The sequence below is a fragment of the Zonotrichia leucophrys genome, chromosome 5 (genome assembly GCF_028769735.1).
Source record: "Zonotrichia leucophrys gambelii isolate GWCS_2022_RI chromosome 5, RI_Zleu_2.0, whole genome shotgun sequence".
Taxonomy (NCBI): domain Eukaryota; kingdom Metazoa; phylum Chordata; class Aves; order Passeriformes; family Passerellidae; genus Zonotrichia; species Zonotrichia leucophrys.
Window position 1 is genome coordinate 11,601,815 of NC_088175.1, and position 21,367 is coordinate 11,623,181.

Genomic DNA, 21,367 nt, shown 5'->3' on the forward strand with positions numbered 1-21,367 from the left:
TGATGCCAGCTAGGTTAACAAAATGTCATCATAGCAATGATGAGCAGAGCTTAGAGGATGAATTCTGATTCATTCTCTGGGGAAAAAAATGTCCTGGACTAAGTGACAGATTAAAACTTGTTGCAGTGTGAGCCTATTTCCTGTTTTACTTCCCAGTCCCTTCCCAGGTGTGGCAATACCTCTCTCCCTTCCCCATCGCCTCCTTGCTGAGTGAGTTCTGTCAGTCAGGCTTAACATTCCAGCAAGGCCCATTGTGTGGTTGGTCACTTTCAAAGGATGCCCCTCAGGCCTGGGGTCATTGGCCTGTCCCTGTGTCCCTTGTCCCCTGGGACCCTCCTCCTCCCACCTGGTTGGTGCTCACCTGTCCCTTCCCCTCCCCCTGTCCCTGAGCTTAAATTGAGTCAGGACCACGTCTCTTTTATTCTGTTGGAGCTGTTACCAAGATTCAGATGTCTGTGACCACGGAATAAAACTCTGGATTAAACCCTCTGACGGAATCCGCTCCTTTTGTCTTCACCGTCGTCTGAAGCCTTTCCACCAGAGGTAAACTGAGTTTCTACAAGCCTGGAGTCTTTCCAGTGCCTAGCTGCTACATCCACCCAGCCAAAGGTGTCCCCTGAGGTGAAACACCACAGCTGCTGCCTTTGGCCCAGCAGCAAGGGTCAGACGAGCCCAGGCACGTTCTACCTGGTAATATTGGGATCTTATTCCAAAAAAACCTGAAGCAAATCTTGGCTGAAATCAGCAAGATAAAAAACTGAAAACCCCACGTCTCTTACCTAGTTGAACAGCTTCTTCAATAATCTTTGTATTCAGCTCCATGGCTCTGCGATCCGTAACCATGGCAACCCGTTTCTGCAGGGCCTGCAGCATGGCCGCGATGGCCAGGGCCCCCGGGGGGCCGTCGTTCTCCTCGGGGGGCTGGTGGCTGTAGTGCGTGGGGAAGCCCGTGGTCACCAGCACCGAGCCCGCCCGCGACAGGGCCAGGCTGGCCGCCAGCAGCTCCCCCTGCCGCCGCAGGTGCCCGATCCCCCGCTCCCCTGGACGAGAGGGTTGAAAGAGAGCAGTACACTTCAGTGCATCACTCTCCTTTTCAAGTTTCCCTCTGGATGAAAGTACGTGCTTTAGTGACATAAAATGGGTTAAAAAAATAAAAGAGAGAAACCTCTGGTCAAGGCAGGAATTGGGGTAATTTCCTCAGGAAACCTAAGAGATCTAGGATATGAGTAATGAAGATAATGGGCCGTGCTTCCAGGTTAAGAATGGTCAGGTCAGCTTTTGAAAATTATTATACCTAGCTTTTCTAGGTATAAGTGTAAATAGCTTTTTCTGATTGCTTATTGCATATTGTTTCCTTTCCTTAGGCCCTCTGTTTTCCTTTGACAGTCCTGCTAGACCATGTTTAGCTACTGAAGCTGGATTGCAACTCAAGCATCCCAGACCTTACAGAAGTTCTGATGCAAACTTCAGATGTATGAACTGATCCTTTGTCTCTATTTAACTCTGTCCCCTTCGGGAAGAGCTAATTACCAAATAAATTTCACCTAATGAAATTATTAACCTCAGAAGTGAGGTTTCAGAGACATTGTAAGTTTCCTGGGGACTTCATAAACTCAGTTAATGCAGTGGTATCCAGGTGACTACTAGAAGTTCTTGTAACACTTCATGTAGCAGAGAACCACATTATCAGACCTTGAGAAATAGGTGAATATTAACAGGAGTCTCTTCTCATGGATCAGTCCCTAAATAGGCAATACTGGGTATGGCTTTCACTGCTCAAACACTTCCTATCCCATGTTCCTTCCCTGTCACTTGGAAAATAGTTCACAGCTCAGTACTTTCGGTTTGCTAGTACTCAAGAAAACCATGAGTACCAGCATGATGGGCTTATTGAGGTAAGCCTTCACTGGTGTTTTCCAGTCTCCTCACAGATTCATCCTTCTTGCTCCCCTGACCCCCACATTTTCCTCTTTTTGTCCTCATTTTCCCCTTTGGCATTTCTCCTTCTGTTTCTCCTAAAAAACACACAGGCAATACACAGATAATGGACAGAGAAAAAAGTTCAGAAAACTTAAAGTTAACATAAGCAGAATACAAGTCTCTGAGAAGTGGGGTATATTAACTGAGACAAAGTACTGTACTCTCCCTTAGCAATAAAATGAGCTAACTTTTAAGTTAGGAACTGTATTTCTGCAGAGCATGGCATCATGCCAAGCCAGCTCCAGAGAGTGGGAAAGAAGAGGCCTTGTGAGTAAAAATAAACAGACCCAAATGTATGCACACAGCCCAAACCCAGAGCTTGGGAGTACTGGGTGTAAGCTGTTTTCCACTACTGCCTACAGAGGATTTCAGAAAATTTATGGCACACTGAGCTCAGACTTTACAGCAGCCAGAGGGGACAGGCTCAGTGTGTATTTTAGGAATGGCTGCACTACTCAGTGTGCCTTTACTTCCCTCCCTTCCTTGCAAACACAGGCAGTCCCACCACTCAAACTTCTGTGGGGACATGGTCACTTTGGTCCATCATACAACACGTCAGTAATGGAGATGTCAGCAGAAATTAATATAATTCTACTGTCAGAGTGGTGTCTGAAAAACACATGCAACTACTGGAATTCTCTGGTAGGACCACAGTAGGCATGAATATATGTAAAGAAATGTGCTATTTACTCCACAGGGAACACCCATGTAGCTGTTACCAGCAAGCTGAGGCACTCTGTACTTCATATAAACTCACTGTATTCCATAAAGAATTCTTAAAATCCTCCTTAGATTCTTACTGTGTTCTTGAATTTAAAATATCTAAAAAGGCCAGATAGGTGGTATCTACCCCATAACAAACTCATTAAAGGGAGACAGGTTTTGTTTATACCTGGATCTACTCCAATTAGGGTCTCCAGAGTATTTATCTTTTGGGCTGCTTCTGCTGACACAATGCTGAAATGCAGAGGATCTCGAGAGATGCAGTAGACCTGTGGGGCTCCTCCTGAGGAGCTGACTGTACCTCTCTCTAGGTCGGTATCGAATGTGCAGTCAGGAGAATTGGTAAAAGCTAACGGAGCTCCTAAAATGAATGAAAAGGCTTCAGTTAAATGTTATTATTGCAATGTAACAAATTATAGGCATGATAAAGTTTCAAAAAGCCACTTAATATAACAACAGAGTCTCTGCCTGATGACACTTACAAAAACAGGTGATATTTTAAGTTACATTGGTGCAATTAATACACTTTGAGAAAGAAATGTACACATGTACATCTGAAAATTTTTTCACTTTTAAAAAGCTCATGTGGGTTGGGATCAGTTTTTTCCACAATGTCCTCTTTGGTCTATGTAGGAGGATAGACCATAAGTAAATAAAGGTAGTATAGAAAGTTATCTTACCCCCTAAAGAGTTGCAGCTGAGCCAATTATTAAGGATTAGGAGCAGGCCTGATTTTAACTGGCCACAGCTGTATCCAATAAGATAAAGAGTGTTATAAAAGAGTGGATTGGGTGACTGAGGGGAGCTGGAGTCAGTTGGCTGCTGTGAGCATGAGGGAGAGTCACTGCCTAGAGGAGCTGCCTGTGAGAAACATCAAGGAGGTACGAAACTCTAGCAATATGGAACCTTTGCAATATAATGACAACAAGTCTAAACTTGAGGCAGCCTAAGAATGGAACTCTGGTACCCTTCCAGAAGGTCTGTTGTGATGGCATTTCTTTTCCCAAGTCACCATGACCTGTGATGGGGCCCTGGTCTCCTGGAGGTGGCTGAACACCTGCCTGCCCATGGGAAGCAGCAGTGAATTAATTCCCTATTTTGCTCTGTTTGCATGTATGGCTTTTGCTTCCTCTGCAAAATTGTCTTTATCTCAGTGCATGAGTTTTCCAGTTTTCACTCTTCCAATTCTCCCCCTGATCCATGTCTGGGCTTACACCATGGCAATTTAAACTGTCAAGAAGCAATGACAAAAGTGGACCAGTTAGCAAAGGAAATATGAGTAACCTCTAAAACCCTGGAGAAAAATAAGCTTCTTTAGACCTGACAGCATAGTAGCTTCCTAAACTGAAAATATTTCCTGTCTTTATACTGATTCCAGAAGTCTGAATCTAGGTAATACTTGATTTGTCAAAATTGGCATGTTTTTGGGTAAATCATAACTGGTGTACTTAAACAAGAAAAACTTTCTTGGTTAGGAGGGTGAAAGTGGAGATGTTTCTTTACTAAGTACATATGTGCTTGGTTGGAGCTACATCTGATGGGACTCTATGGCCAGCAGCTTAAAGCACCTGGGGAACATGGTTGTTGAGGTTTACTATAGCTCACCAAACAATGTGAGCAGAGGTTTTTTGTGACCAGCTAGCAGATTCATCTAAAGTATGGGTACTGGTGGTGTGGCAGATTTTAAATGTCCTAGCTGAGAAAGTAGCACAGCAAAATAAAATCTATCCAAAAATTTCCTGCAGTGTACTAATGACAACTGTTTTTAATATAGAAAATGGAGAAATAAATGAAAGTGAAAAGTCTGTTCCAGGCAAGGGCAGGATAGACAGCCACATGTGCAACAGATAGGAGAGACATTGGCAAATTTTTTCTCTTTTCCCTACCACAAAGATGCATAATGGAGAAAAAAGATTGTATGTAAGAAAGAGCAAGAAGACTCTTCTTAGAGCTGAACATATTAGAGCAGGTGTTGGGAGAAGTTCAGATAAACATCTGTAAGAAACCAGATCTGAAAGGATTCTGCCGGGAGAGAAGGACAAAGCAGATAACCTCCCAGGGTTCTCCCACATATACTGTCTATGATTTTTAGGCTTCTTTATGGTATTTCATTTCACATAGTGACTAAGAGAAGTATATAATACTGTTTTACTATGGTTTTGTTGCATTTTCTTGCCCTTGGTGCTCATACATGCATGAATGGCTGCACACAGTGCAGAAAAACTGTAGAGAAAAAAAAGTTTCACTTATGTAAAATGTGTCACATTTACTTAATTTTGGAGAAAACTAAAAGCTCAACATTTTCCATGAGACACTTCAGAACCCTTTTCCATGTCAATCAATTTGCTAGCTCTTGACAACATTTTGGAAAAATTTCTGGCTTCTCTCTTTTTATTCCTTTTTATTTTTTTCTTTTTCCTTTACTATTGCTTTACTTCAATGTAGTACAAAATAATATTTTAAAAGGAAGAAGCTTAAAATTTAATGCCTTTAAACTTCTTGGTTTTTATAATGCTAAAAAAGCTGCTTTGATGTTGCCAGAGCTGTAGATTTAAACATTTAAAATACATAAAAGTGGTGAAATTTCAGTAAGAATTTTCTTTAAAGTAGACCTGTATTTCACAACAAAAACTCTCCTGCCAAAGGCTTTTTGCTGTTTGGGGTGTTTTTTATCTTCCCCTAAAATCAAGCCTTCTAATCAGCCAATTGAGTATCCTTTTAAAAAAAGGAAAATAAAGCAGAGAGAGAAAAGAGATTGAGGGATAATTTAAAGAGAGTCTCCAAGCAGCACATACGGCTGTTGATAATTGCTTCTACTCCTGTTACTCCTGAGGCCCAAAACACTGGAATGTCACCAGGGTGAAGGTGAACTGGATCGCCATAGTCTGGTTTAGAAAGATCTTGTATTCCCAGCAGACCTGGAATTGATCAAAAATGAAATCAGGAGCGATTCTAATTAAGCAGTAATACTGCAAAGCTGGGGGGTGGGCCCCAAACATCATTCAATGATACTGAGTTCAGAGTTCAAGAGTGTCAAGTCCCCCTAAAGTGGAGCATTTTAGTTTGCCTTTGAGTGCACATCCTCAGAGCCTGAGCTGACTTGATTCCCCCCTTTCTGTACTTGATAACACCAGTAAGAATGTATTTACCTTATTTCTGCAACAAAATGCAGTTTAGGCATCTATGCTGAGTTTCCAAGATAATATAAATCTTCTGGATCAACAGAAGAACTCTATTCATAGCACTGGCAAACAAGAATAAATGATTGCAATGCAAAATAAGTTCTTTCTAGAACACATTTTCTACTGTGTTAACTTCCTACACTCTTTTGCTAGAGAAATGATCGATCTCTCTTTTCCTCTCTGTCTTAGATAAATACATCTCACTTTTAGCTGCCTTTCATTAAATTGTCTTTTGCTTTATTCTAACACCTACTTGTAATAATCTGGGTCATTCTAAACACTTGCTATCTTCCCTTGGTTTTAAGTTCTTCAGATGCTTTAATATACCACTCTCTTTTCTGAAATTAGTTTATATAATCTGTATATATATCAATTTACTCTTTTGCAATGATTTATTACTAGTTTGTCAGGCTTAAGTACTCAGATATGTTACTCAAGTACATTACTGGAGTGTTGTGTTAACCAATGCCATCTCCTTCCATGGCCTGCAATGTGACTCTTCTGTGTATGTAGCCAATGATTACCAAACTTCTGACAGCAGGGGGGAAACTATTGCAATCTATCTTCATATTACAGGTGTTTGTTTGGTTTTGCTCTTTTTCAAACAGCCTCCTCTCTTAACTTTTTCATTTCTGTTCAAACTAGGTTTAAAAAAACATCTTGTCATATTTCTATTCATTTTGTCTTAAGTGTTTTGCTCATTATATGCTATTTCAGTATTTTTTAAAATAATGCAGTATTTACTTTCACATTCAACCAGTAAGACACAAGATGCCTCCACACATACTTCTCCCCATGCTGTCAGTCATTGCTATCCTGTCACTGGAATCTCTGACAGCAAGAAAGTATTCACATATAAATGAAACTGCACACATTTCAGAAGAATGTGATTATACTTCTTACCAAAACCACCCCTGCCAGATAACTTATCTACATCTGACAACTATCTTTTATCTAAGAAATCTGTGTGTTCAGCTCACTCAAAACCTTCTTTTTTTTTCTTTCTTCCTTTTTCCTTTTATATTCAGGTTTGTGACCATTAGAAAGAATTAAGAGATTAAGTGATGCAGGTATTTCAGTCCTACCCCTTCCCATGCTTTCCCCCTCACTTGTGTAAAGTCAGGTGTGTGCAGAATGAGAAGTGAAAAGCACTGACCGGGGTCACCTATGTGAATTGGTGCTCCATGGGCTTCTTTTAATCCAGATGTTGCTGACACAGCTGCTCCCAACTTGCTTTCAGGAATGGGTCTCATTGTGACTACTAAGTTGCAGTGAAACATTGAAATGCTGTTGCAAGGCACAGATGTCTGGCAGTTCAAAAGAATCCAGTGTTAGCAGGAATATTGAACAATGTTTCTAAAATGTCAGAATAAATAAAACTAAATCTTTGTGCTGCACTTGAGTTTAGAAAAGCTGCATGCTAACACTCATTTTAAATCCTTTTGAAAAAAATTCTTGGGATAATGCATTTTTTTCCTCTAAGGTTCCATCATGTAGCTGCATCATATACATCACTAAAATTTTCAACTTAATGCATTCCTTGTTTTTGAATATTAGCTGAGAACAATGGTGTGTCCCCCCTACAGAAGGTGAAAAAGCGAATAGAAAATTATGGCACATTTGCAAATCTACTTAGTCTGACTCTACCCTCTGTAGTTGAATACAGAGCCCAGTAACGTGGCAGGGTCAGCAGCTGCTGATGGCAGTAGCCTCTTGTACAGAAGCTGCATGACAGTTCCATACATACAAATAGTTCATGCCCCTACAAAGGCTCTATGGAATTCATCATCCTCACCAACTGGGAGGCTGAGCTTTTTCTATTTAGAAAGAAAGCAGGTCAGCTTTTTAGGAAAAAATGTCAAATTTCTGAGTTGTAGTTGAACATAAACAAGACATCCAGAGAGCTGGAGCTGTCAAGAAAATGTTCATTTAAAGCCTTTATAATGATAATAATAATCACACCTGTCACTTAAGAAACACACTGTGCAGTTCTTCACAGCATTAATGTGCTATAAACTGTAAAATTTTCCTAATTCTGAAATTCTAGAAGCAGATACGTAGTTGTATTTTTTTTCTTTACACTTGGTAGAAGGACTCACGTATGAGAGATGCTTGCACCTTTGAGTGGAGTGTAGCATAGATTGTGTAATGATAACACTGAAAATAACAACCTTTCTCCAGCAGCACAGCAGCTGAACTAAATGAAAAAGGCATGCAGATGCATACTTCAATGTTCTTAGTATTAAAGGGTTTATTTACTGGAGACAATTATTCTAAGACTTCTGTTACCATTGAAATGTACACCACAAACTTTTTGAGCACAGTAATAATTTTCAGTGCTATGGTAAACACCTCAAGTCTTTGGGAACATCTTGAGGCCCAGAGGCCTGGGTTTGTAGTAAATGTGCTGTTTAGAGGCTCTGCTGTCACAGGAAAAATCCAGAATGTGGCTGTCAGGCAGAAGAAACCACTATTGTCATAGTTTTAAAAGGAATAGGTTTATAAAAGGAATACTCCAGCTGCAAACAGGGGCTGGTATGGAGAGCAGGACACACGTAAAGACATGGTCAGCACAGTGCATGGATCACTGGGTAAAACAGAGGGGGCAAACCAGAACAGAATCCACATGAAATGGCTGCCACAGGAAACAGGGAAAGCTTTGTCACGAAAAATGAATAAAAAAGGAGATTGGCCTTACACTGAACTGAGGCTGGGAATGTTTTACCCTGTATTTTCAGCACTAGCACATGCCCTTAAGTTACTGTGTAGGTAGAGAAAAAAAGTTCTGATTTGAACAATAGGTATATGCACCTAATCTGACTATGGGTGAAACTCACAGGCGAAATTACAACAAAGATTGTGTGTGCATATACTTACTTTGTACATGCTTACATTACATTTTTGCTCAATGTTTCTGATAGGAATGCCAGCTTTTTGGATTGCTTTTTCAGAAGAGAAGCTGCAGCCTAAATAAAAAGTCACCATGTCCTTGAGTTGTTCAGAATACTCCTTAAGGCTTTTCAGTGATCCAGTACAAGCTCCATGCTCATATTTTCTGTACTGTAGGCAATCAGTTCTAGTGAAATAAGAAGTTATCACACCTTTGTCACGTTTTTTAAGAACAAGGTGAATTGGTTGAATTGACATAAACCCAGTGTGAAACCACACAATACAGCCTGCTTTATCCATTTTGTTCTTTCTGACTAATAACGAAACAAACACAGGCACAACCCCCAGAACATCTTATTCTGCACAAAACCAAGCTGACAGACAGAATGTTAGAGTTTGAAGTTTTATAGGTAAAGGTCCCTTATGCATATCTTGTCTCAGGCTTTCAAAAATTAGGGAGCTGGTTTGAACCTTGTTTTTAGTGTTTACCATAGGAGTACATATTTCAAGTTTCAGAGCCTCTACGAGTATCATGCAGGCACCATGACCATGTTTGTAGTAAATAAAACAAATATAAAACCCTATTATTGAATTCTGCAGGGTCAGACTGCAAAATATTAAAAAATTACACAAAATTTCACCTTTGGATTAGAAAAATTACTTTTAATACTGACAATTATCATAACATGTGGCTCAAGAACAAGATAATCAGGCTGTTATACATGGTTTTCACTCAAAGGTATAACTCCAAGAAAAGAACGTTGTTCAAAATCTTCAACAGTGTAACCAGGCTGTTTCCTCAAATTCTCCTAATCACCACCAGCATTCACTTCAGAATATTGGCCAGCAGAGTTGGTCTGTAGTTACCTGATATCAGAATCACTTCTCAGGGAAGGACATTTCCAGTCACCTGGTTGACTTCTGTACAGCAGTGGCAGGGGTCCATCGTTTGCACGGCAGAACTTCTCAAAGTCATCAGCCAGGGACTTGTGCAAAATCACAATATTGGCCTGTTTGTAGCCTTAAATGGTAGAAGGCAGGAATAGCTGGTTATTAATTCAGCTCTTTTGTTTGTGAAACAATAACTTTTCTGTATAAATTTCTTTAGATGGTTTATGAATTGCCTAAAGGAAATTTTTAATTCAGAACTTTGTAATTAGATCAAATTTCTTGAAATGCTTTAAAAATCATAGCTAGGCCTACTCTATATGAGAAGTCATTCACAGCTAAAACAGTTGGCAAACATGGGTAGTAGCAGAATATGAAGACGCCATAATTAAGAAACATTTCTATTCGTTTATGTATAAACATAATTTCCTTTCTAACTGGGGACATTAGAATATAGGAATATGCTTTATTTGCAAATGCTAACTCAGAGCCAAAGAAAGGCTATCACACACCACACTTTCACAATTATTTTTCACCACACCAAGATCTAAATCAATCCAAAAGTAAACTCCTGGTATCTTGATATTCATAGCACATTCTTTAAAATTTCTTGGCTAGGGAATTTTAATGTGGGCTGCAATTAAACAGATATGATTACAGCTCAGGAATAAACTCTTGACTGTCCACTGATTTGCAGTAATTTCTAATTAAAGTTCTGATTTAACTTCTTATTAAAAAAAAAACAAACTAAAACAGAACTGCTACACTTTCTTCACTTGGAAACAACTTTGATTTAAAAGGTTCTTGATTACTACTATGAAATAGCTTCTAAAGACATTAACATTTTTGCAATGAGTACCACCGAAGAAAGGTCCCATTGAGCAAAAATTTATTTTCTTAACAGTAGTAGTTAATACCAATGCCATTTAAACTCTCCTGCATGGAAATATCAACTGTTCAAATAATGGGGGGAAATCTGGAGTACAACTGGTCCGGGGTGTATAAACCCAGCAATTAACAATCCCTAAATTCTGTACCCATTCTCTCTTGAAGAGTTATTACTGTCTGATAGCAGGCAGGTGAGTAGGAGGCTGCACAGAAGCACTCACTTTCTTAAGTACTGCAGTAGTCTGTCATCAAAGAGGCAATAATTTAGTTTAAATCAATGAGCTGCCTTCAAAGGCTGTAGAAAATGAGCCAAATCTTACTCTTGACTAAAGCTAACCAAGACATCCAAAGAGCATTCTATTCCTGATGGAAAAATGCAAAGCAAAGGCTGAGGTAAGCATGCATTTGCATACTGGATTTGTCCACAAACTGATCTCTTGGGAGTAGTCAGTAATAAAATGGATTTTTGTGCTAGCAAAAGTTACTAAACACAGAACAAGATTCTTGCTAAATACAGAAAAATATTTTTGCTATATAAATATACTACATTAACCACTGAATAAAACATTAAGTTTGGTTACCCTTCAGTTTCATTCCCTGCCATCCATGAGAAATCCACAGGCACTTTCTGCTTTGCTGGTTATATTAATGAGTTCTTAAAATTATGGGTTTAGTCAGGGTACTCAACTGACAACACTGAATTTAACACCCTAGTTACAGATGAGAGGCTGAATCTTCAGGCAAATACTCGATGAGCTCAGGCAGCTTCATTATAATACTTTGAGAACTTTATTGCTTCTCCTGACAGCTATCCTTACTTTTTGTACACAACCCGTATCTCCTGATGGATTCACTTGCATTATGGAGCCACCATTATGAATGTATTCACAAGCAATGGCAGTGGAGCTGGATGTGTACCAACCCAGGCAGTAATTCAACACACTCATGTCCAAGTTCAGAGAAGCTTAGAAAGAGCTTTTAACTTCTGTGGTGAATGACAATGAGGGCAGTAAGAAAGGACTGGTTAACAACAACATAAGACAATTTGTTACAATGGTTCTTTTTGTATAATGAAACTGGTTGTTCATCAACTTGTTTTATATGTCAACAAAACTTCTAAAAATGTTAGAACTAATACATTTAAAACTATTGCAGCAATAAATTCACTTTAAAATTTTGGTCGGGGCAAACTGCAAATTATAAACATTATAAAATGTCTTCCATTAATTTTTTTCAAATTAGGAACTGATAGAAAAGAAAAACACAATCTCAAGACTCACTACAGTTCTAAAATATGACCTTTAACATATTTTATAGTACTGCTACTATTGTACACACAGCTTTGTTGATCAGCTATTTGCCATGGTATTTTTGTTTGTTATTTTTTAAAGTTGATCAGAACAATGGCAAACTTCTCTGCTTTTGTAAAAGCCCAGCTATAAAAGGCAAGACAAATCAATTTTCCAAAATTCATTCAGTTATCTCAGTATAAAACTAATTTTTCCCTCCTCCTTATAACTCCCAGCCTTGCTGACCAGTAATCTTCACCTTCTGCAAAAAATGAAGCAGAAAACCACTCCTGTAACAATATGTCTTATTCTTCCCCAAAGCATATCTAATGTGCTAAGTAGGGTCTCTGTGAAGAACATCTTACAAATGTGATAATAACATGCAAGAAAACCCAGATTTAGTTAAAGATTTTTCAAATATTTTCTACATCCATCATTTCTCAATGACAATTGGAAGCTGAGCGATGCACTGCAGACACTGAAAACAAAGTCCATGTACATTATTCAGGTAGGATAGTGCATTTCCTCTGATATATCTTTATGATTTAAAAAACAGTCAGGTGTTTACAGTATGATTTCAAAAACACCCAAGACTATAACATTTTCTTCTGTTTTACTTTGGTGCTTTTGATATTTCTTCAATCCTTTACAAACAAAAACAACGTAGTTATGAATCTGAAATAGAATCACTTTGCACAGAGAGCTGTTAGGTTTACTTACCTTCTGCCATTCCAGAAGTATTACTAATACTGAGTCTGTTGCATCTAATTATTCTTCTTAGCACATGGGGAAGGAGAGATTTCAACCCTCCTGTCAAAAGCATATTTTCCTCCTTAACAGAAAGATAATAATAAATTTTAACACAAAGCACCTCCCCCCTCCCCATAAATTCTGATTTTCTGGAGAGCTTAGCTTACATTTCCTCCTTGTACTCCACCAAAGTTATTATCACTGGGAAATTCTAAGTTGTAGCTCAAAAGGGAGATCAAATTCAAAAGGTTATTTTACTGACATTCTATGACTATATGCAAACTGAATCTTTCAATAAATTAGCTGGAGACATGCATTTTAATATTTGGGATAAAACACAAAATTTTGCTGCCCTATAATGTGAAAAACATTTATTTCCTCCCTGATAAATATTAATTTTCTAGAGTATGCAGTTTTCCAAAAGTCATTGTAAATTTAAAATTGCAAAAGCACAAGTGGATTAACCTACCAGGGTATAATCTATAATATTACTTCTCTGACCAAAATACTTCTAGGCAATTAGCAAGGCAGCCTTGTGGTAAAGAGAGAACTATATTCAGGAAGTGTCACTGTAATTCATTTCACATGAACTATGATTTTCAAATATTAATTATGCAGAAGAGAATACTCCTGTGGCCATTCTTCCACTCGGAAAGCACACAGTGGAAGAATAGCCACAGATGTTCAAGTCACTTGTCACACAATCTGGAGTAGGTACAGAAAAAAGTTTCCTAATTACAATCAATATCTGCCTCTTTTTACTTCTTTTGAAGATTTAAAATGTCATTTTTCTGTAATCCAGACAAAATTCACACAAAGCTTTTTTCTCAACCTGAACTACTAACAACTAAAAAGGATTTATTACAACACTATTAGGAAAAAGAGTTAGGTCTGACTAAAATAATAACTGGCTGTATATGATAGTAATCTTGATTACTTTCAGGTAAAGAAACTGAACTATCCTCCAGTTAATTCAATTACCAACCTCCAAGTTTTTCTTTAAATCAGAACAAGCCATTCTTGATGTCATTCAAAACCAGTAATAAATATGAGAGAAGTTGTGCTGCTCTTTTTAAAAGTTGTTGCTAAATTAATATATAATGAGATGTACACCCTTCTAGCAAAAGTTAATTTTTCTGTTAAAGGTCCAGTTTTTTGTTCTGTAACTATGATAATACAAAGTTTCACTCTCACAATTGGAGACTGGAGTGGAATAGTGTGAAAATTTATACCTCTGAGCAATCATTCTGTAATTAACTTGAAGAACAGTGATGAGTTTTGACTGAAATTATACTTTTATCCTAGTCTGTCCAAAATGTTTCCCAGAGTTTGCAGAGCTCTGAAAGGTTAAGAGTGGTGCACTGAAATTTAAAGTAAACTTTGTCTCTGTTCTTAATTCTGAAATCTTTATATAACATTGTCAGCCAAATGAAAAGTCTTTTTCTGAACTCCAACTTACTGCTTTCTAGATCTTCTTTGCTGCTTTTACATTATCACTCTGTATGCTGTACAAAAATAGTCCTCTTTACAAAATCATGAACAATTCCAAACACACACTTTAAAGATGACAAGAAGTTGGATATAGAGATGTCACTGAGCACTAATTCAGGCCTATAAGTATCAATTTAAGATACCCTATTCTTACTCTGGAGAGAATTTCTAACACCAATCTGGAATGATTAATTCAAGACATTTCAAACTAAATACAATGATCCTAGTAAAATATTCCAGATGTGTTCATTCAATTCTTTCAGATAATTCTTTATTTCTGAGGATCTTTAAAACCATCTAAATAATCTGTAGGATTGGTGGCCTGCTACTGATGAACTACTAGTTTAGTTGGACTTGAAAGACAGTCTGAAGTCCAGAAAATTAGTCTAGAACAAAAGCTGTCTTTAGCTAAGTATTTTGTCACAAATGCCCTGTTCTGATGTTGGGAAAGCCCTATCATAAAGTGTGGGCCCAGCAGCAGAAATGAAAGTACCTAGGAGATTTTATCAGCAAATATTTAGGTCTCTAAAAGTTTTTGGTTCATTTGACAGCAAGTGGCTAACAAGCTACAGGACTATGAATATCAGTAATGCTGAAATGCCAGCTGTAGATATCATACAGAAGCACCTGGGCCTGTTGCTCCTACTTGTGAATAAACATATACTATTGATGATGACTGGTTAGAAAGTGAATAATTTAAACACTAACTTTGTATAAGCACAGTGAGACAAGAGTCACCTTCCTGGGGCAGTTTTATATAGTAACAGGAAAAATTCAATTTGATTAATGTTCTGAGTTTTAACTTCAGATCACTGCATTTGCAATACAATATCTGTAATAGATTGTGCTGTGATTTTGTTTATTAATTACTAAATTAATATTGGATAGACAATAAAACCAGTGAGATGGTCACAGTAAAAACCAGCTTTTGCTATGTGACTTTCCCACAAATAGTGGGAAATGCAGTATGCTATTTCTCTAAGCTAGGAGGCATAGTCAGGTTTAAATTCCCCAACCATCTCTAGAACTTCCTGAAAAATCCTTGGAGCTATCATGACCATGGCATGTTTGGAATGTCTGGAGAAAAGTATGGACGTTATTAGGATCTTAAAGCATCTTTTCCATTTTTTTCTGTCAGGATGCCTAATAAAATGTACAGACTGACTTCATAGGGGCTTCATGTGCCACTCTAAGTAAACAGTGTGAGACAGTGGTTAATCAGTTAGCAGGATCTGTGCCTTGGCAGAGGTTTCTTAATTCCTTTACTTTGTTCTGAGATAGTTTCAGATAATGATAGTATCAGTTACCTCATGGGGGTATGTTGGATCATGACACAAGACAACATGCAGGATGTTAAAAAGGCCTTAAGAGAAGAGGCTGACAGAGCTTACAAGATGGCTGTTGTGCCTGAAGGTATCCTATGTGGTGTCCCCCCAAAGGGCTCCTAAGATCTGGCTTTCCAGTGTGTTCTCTTTAATGGAATGAACATTTAAAGCAGACCAGATAGAATCCTGTGTAAACAGTGTTTGAAAATCAAGTCATTGACTGGCTGCATAATGACAAATTTCATACTTAAAGCACCCAGTCTGAAAAAAGACCTTGTTCTAAGTCATGCTGCTGACATCAGACTTCCTGACTTTCAACACCAACAATCAATATAGTAAAGCTTCACAGCACTGAAGCATCAAGTTTGTTCTTGAGGAGCATTTTCTTAAATATCTGCTTCCACATTAGAAGCACAATAAACACTATTCTTTTTAGAGTTTTCATGAAGGTTCAATGTATTTAGTGTGTAGCTTGAGTTTTACATACTGAATTAAATGGCTGAGGATTAAAATACATTGCTGTCTGAGACATTAAGATGGCACTTACCCACTACTGATTTGTGGGCACTACCATATCCTGAGCTGCACTTCCAGATCTTGACAAGGATGATGAAACTTCAAAGCTGGAAAAAGATGAAAATTATGTAGGGAGCTGTGTGATCAGGCAGTGAGGACAGTTTAGTTTATGCCAGATCAGTAGTTCAGAATAATGAATCAATTTGTAAGGAACAATATTGTATTGAAATGACATTATATTATAAATCTTTATAATATAAAGATTCAAGAAAATAGAAATATTCAAGAAAAAAAACTCTTTGTATCATAGTGGCAGTCAGGAAGTACAGTTTGGTAAAAGTTCCAAACAGATCTTGGGTCTGGCTTTAATAAGTAACATAAAATTGTTAGTTGACATCTTCATTCAGTAAATACTTGTGCAGTGGTACTTAATACCACTTCAATGGAATTAAGCAGTTACCACTATCTGATTAATTTGGCCCAGATGATTTTCAAAATATCTCATTACCAAGGCAATAACAATTTCCAAGAAAGACATATTTGGAGGGTGAATATTTTTGCATTAGAAATTGTGCTCCCTGGTTGCCATATGAAGCTCTAAGTCATTAACCTCTAAGTCATTTCTACATGCTGTTCTCAGAGCACTAGTTGAATACAGGTGACTGCAATGCTGTGCTGATCTTTGCTGAGATGACTGGAATGGGACTGGTTCCAAGCCTCATATGTGTAACTGATTGTAAAGAATATGCTCTACTTGCCCAAAAATCCACAACTTATGCCAGGAAAAAAGCATGTTGAGAGGAAGACATGAAGCAAGAAAAATGTAGTTCCAAAAAAGATTTTAAAAAAAGAGATTGCCCTGCATTTTAGATTACTTGCATGATGGACAGAGTAGCCTCTTTGCATCTTCCAGGCTATTCCTCATTTTTTTCCTCTTTTTCTACAGTGTGCTTTTACCTCTGCATCTTTTCCTCCCTGAGCTCACACCCCTATCTCCATAACTCCAAGCTGGGCTGACCTTTGTAGCACTTGCTTCCTTGGTTTGTCTGACTGCATGCTCTGGCAATATGGGAATTTTAATGCCTTCTCTCCTCTCACTGGCTCTTTTCAATTCATATAGTTTATGTATCTCTCAGTTTTACCTTAACATCTCAATTTTTAATCTTAAATGAGCTTTTTCTGTTCCTAGTATGAGACAAAATAGTCTAACATCAGAACTCATAATACACATAAATAAATAAATTCACAAATGTCTTCCCAGATTTAGATTTAAGATTTAGACTCCTCTGACCCCACCTATACTCATAGGTGAATATACATCTATATCTATATATCCCTTTTAATATTACAGACAGGCTTGGCTTAAGCATAGTTTTTCTATTTAGTTCTTAATTTTTCTATTCTTAATTTCTGACAGTGGAACCACCAACTGCCTTACAAAGTTATATCTCTTACAAGCTACAGTTTATTAAGTGTTTTTGCAATCTGCAGAACAAAAGCTCTTGACGGAAAAAGAAGGAAGGGCAGTACGTGAAACATTTTCTATTATCTTAGAGCTTTCAAAATGAAAAAGTGAATCTGTAAATTTTGCAGATATTTAAATATGAACATAGATTCTTTACAGGCCCACATTCTAAATTATTCATCATCCAAGAAAATGGAGAAATGTCATTTAAGTGTCAGAGAGATTACACTTTGAAATGCAGTGGGTGGGTCCATACTGCTGTGCTAAACTACACCAGATAAAAACGAATCAAGAAATTATGTAATAACACAAAGGATTAAAACATTCTTCAGAAGTGTCAGTGTGACTACTTTGCCTTCACACATATCAAGTGAAATAATGAAATAGAAGTAAAACAATAGCATTTCTGGGGTTTTAAAATGGAAGACATGACAACACACAGCCTGCAAAAAGTATGGGTGGTAAGGGTAATAAACAGGTTTGAACACTGCAAAGCAGTTAACACCAATTTCTGGTGTTATGAATTACAGGTCTGTTTCTCCAGTGGCACTAATAGACTAGTAAGAATACAGTTTGATGCAGCATAATCTAGAGACTTGCTTGCAAGGAGCCCAAAGACTCTTACGAAATATAACCTTGCATTGCTCATATCACTTTTGTCCTATTTTCAGTTTAAAGTTTGATAATAAGAACGGGTGGTGGCATGTACGGGATCATGGGCCAAAAAAGTGCAAGGGTCAGTACTTAAAACTGCTGGGCAGGGTTTTTAGATATTGTCACGCAGATACCTCACCCAGAGCTACTACAGCAGAGTAACCTGAAACATGAGCCAGGCCATGGGCTGCCTTTTCCAATACATAATGGAAAGTAATCTAAACTAATTATAATCTAACAAACACTTTGTGTACTTTGCCTTGCCCTAGTATGAACATGGTTACAGAGGATTGTTAACGTAAACACACTTTAAATGACCTGCTGTTTAATCATCAAGCTGATTTGAAATTCTGCCAGCAGACTTCTGTGAAAAGCACAAGCTTCTCTGAAAATTTAGTTCATTTGATTTTCCAACAGGATCTTTCAGTTACACTTGTGATCTTTTATTTGAAGAATCAATTAATGAACCTTTTTCTCCTCATCTGCTATGAATCATTTCAAAGCAGAGAAGATCTTTGAGTATCATTCCAAAAGGGGAGTGTGTAGTGTATTTTCAGACAGTAGCTCATCCAGCAAATTATTATTTAACTTTACATTTGAAATATAGGGTATTTGTGTTTGAAGTTTATGCACCTCTAAATGAGGGCTGCAAATCGAAATTTAAATTAGCTTCCATTAGTGTTCTGTCTGCTGCTTAAAGCAGCCAGCCTATATTTGAGAGCCTGCAGATTATGCCAGGACAAGAAATTGATAGGATCAATATGTCTTTGATGCAATCTTGTTTATTTGCAAAAAAGGTACACAACATCTCGTTTCTCTCAGTGTGTTAAGAACAAATAACAGAAAGCAATTACCAGTTTCAAAGCAGCCATTTCAGACAGCACCGTATGCTGCTGCAGCCACTGTGTTGGTATAACTTTACACTCAGCTTCTGCTCTGGAACAAACCAAATTGTTTCTCAGGTGGAGAAATATGGACAGATGCTAGAGAATAGTTCACGTTGGGCCCTGCCCTTGCATGGGCACAACCTATGCAAGATCCCAGTTGTTTAGGCTTTTTTATCCTGCAAAGGATGAGTCCTCATGACTTCACACACCCTTCCAACCCCTTGAGTCATACCCTAATACCCACTTTCCTGCCTCATCACCTTACAAATACATACAACCAACAAGTTTTAGAACAGCCACCTCACTTACGTGCACCTTTGGCAAGATGCAGCATACACCTAAGAGGAGACTAAGAAATCCATCATGATTTAAAACTGCTACATTCATGCCTTGGACTTTGCTGGCAGGAATACTCACCGGTAGCAAGAGGAGGCTGCAAATGATCCACCGAAGGTTGTTATCATATAAGATGACAAGAGTCGCTTATTCAACTTCAAGAAATTAAAAAAAAAATAAGGGCATGAGGATCGTATTTAAATACTGTTTCTCAATCTATGCTGAGCTACAGATTTTAAGAGTTGCTCCACAATTTTTTGGGCTGGGTCCAGATACTATTTCTCTATCTTGGCCTCTTCTGGCACCAAGACAGCGCAGGAATGCAGGGGGACCTTGCTGCAGACCATCAGTGCCAGCCTCTCCCAAGCCCCTGTGGCAGCACATTGGCTGGACAAAAACTCCTAAAGCAAGGGATTTTTTTCTTTCCAGTCTTACCCAGAAGGAGAGAAAATGGAGTCCATAGGACAAAGTACAATTACTTGTACTGCTTTGTTGGCAAGGCAGCAGCCACAGGTTCTTGTTTTGATAAGAACATATATCACCACCTAGGTTACACCCAGTCACATCATGCATGGTCACAGGGCTGATGGGGTGCTCATTCCTACCAAGGAATTCCATCTGAAGGTAAGCAGGTAAGTGTGTTCTGCCACCTACACATCATAAAAATAGAACCATGATCCCAAAAAACATGCCATGCTCTTGCTCTCAAGGTCTTTCAGGCTACCTCCAGGATTATGCCATTCCTTTTTTGTTCACGTCTGCCAGCCTCACTGCACCCACCACTGCTCACCAAGCAATTCTCCTCAGCGATGGTCACTAAAATTATTCCAGCCCATGTGTTTACACAAAGTTAGTGTCCTTGAGATGTGGGTGTCTCAGCAGGCTGTGTGTGGGAAACTTCCAGTGAATTGTACCTCTCCAAACTACCAAGAACAAATATCTCCATCTCCACACATACCTGTGATGAAGAGATATTAACTTTCTTTGTTCCACTGCTTCCTTCTACTCCTAGACCAAGAAGTATTGGGAATAGCTCAAAAGAACAGAGCATAATTTCCCTGACAAACCTCCAGGCTTAAGTAGTGCTATATGGATGATCAGATGAATCTGTGGCAGGATCTCCAAGAATACCTCACTGCAACTTTCACGAGTATGTACAGGTAAATTGCTGTTAGCAACTGTACTATGTGATAGCAAATGGTCTGCATTTGGACTGCTATTTTGTCTTGGAGCATCCACACTGCCCCCCCTGTAATAAATGTTAATTTGCATCAAGGATACCTGGACAGCTCTGTTCTGCAGCATCCATTCTAACTTGAAGGGTTCCAAGTTATGGACGAATTATGGCTGCATTACTATGCTTTCATTAATGCATACCTGACAACTGTGGTATTATATGGTGACTACAGTTGTCATGATGATCTGGAAACTGCCCTCAGTGGTCTGTTTGGTGCAGCCAAGCACCTGCAGAAACATTTGTACTCCATCTGCAAGAGATCGGGGTGTGTTTGACCAACACTTAGTACAGCAGGACAATGAGGAGTAGCAACGAGCAGTGCTATCAGTAATTAGACATATACTCTAAGGTTGACAATAGCACAGTCCTTTTGGAGAAGAGAGTGCTGCTTTGTCACTAGTGAAGATGCCCAAGCTCTGAAAACCACAGATGTTACATACTTATTTGGTAGACTGCATCACAGAATCCATAAATAATCACCGATAATTGTCAACATCCCTAAACTTGTGAACAAGGACATGTAGAATGAGTGAGTTATAATCCTGAACAGTCAAAGCTCCTTGTGGTGGGCTCGAATGAAGAGCTTGACATCATTGCTAACTCTTCCCCTGCCTGTAGAGAGAAAGTATGAAACTTTACAGCATGTGAACCTTTGAGGACCTCAGCTGCGCAGTAATGTGACTGATGGAAGACCTGGATGATGTGGCAGTTCAACCAAGCTACACTGACCTGATTGTCCAGTCATCCACAGCCACCAGGAATGAATTAATTTCATAGGCAAGTGGCAACCATGATGACCATGAGAAGAGACCTCCTGCAAGTGGTGTGTTGGTGCTGCAGAGCGTCAACAGTTCCCCATACCATTTC

At 38.5% G+C, this 21,367-nt stretch overlaps 1 protein-coding gene across 9 annotated transcripts in view; it reads right to left on the minus strand.

Moving 5' to 3' along the window:
- The window catches only part of DGLUCY (D-glutamate cyclase), a 49,133-nt gene that overhangs the window by 13,510 nt on the left and 14,256 nt on the right, over window positions 1-21,367 (minus strand). For 3 of the 9 annotated variants that reach the window (XM_064713596.1, XM_064713600.1, XM_064713599.1), the window contains 9 exons: window positions 19,345-19,418; window positions 15,953-16,028; window positions 12,560-12,671; window positions 9,642-9,795; window positions 8,763-8,961; window positions 7,042-7,192; window positions 5,499-5,621; window positions 2,873-3,064; window positions 780-1,040 (listed from right to left, as the gene is read on the minus strand). In XM_064713596.1, the coding sequence (XP_064569666.1) occupies window positions 780-1,040; window positions 2,873-3,064; window positions 5,499-5,621; window positions 7,042-7,192; window positions 8,763-8,961; window positions 9,642-9,795; window positions 12,560-12,662 (1,183 nt within the window). In that variant the 5' untranslated portion in view covers window positions 12,663-12,671; window positions 15,953-16,028; window positions 19,345-19,418. Of the gene's footprint in view, window positions 1-779; window positions 1,041-2,872; window positions 3,065-5,498; window positions 5,622-7,041; window positions 7,193-8,762; window positions 8,962-9,641; window positions 9,796-12,559; window positions 12,672-15,952; window positions 16,029-18,894; window positions 18,977-19,344; window positions 19,419-21,367 lie in introns of all 9 variants that reach the window. The other 6 variants (XM_064713598.1, XM_064713597.1, XM_064713604.1 and 3 more) reach the window with 6 other exon arrangements.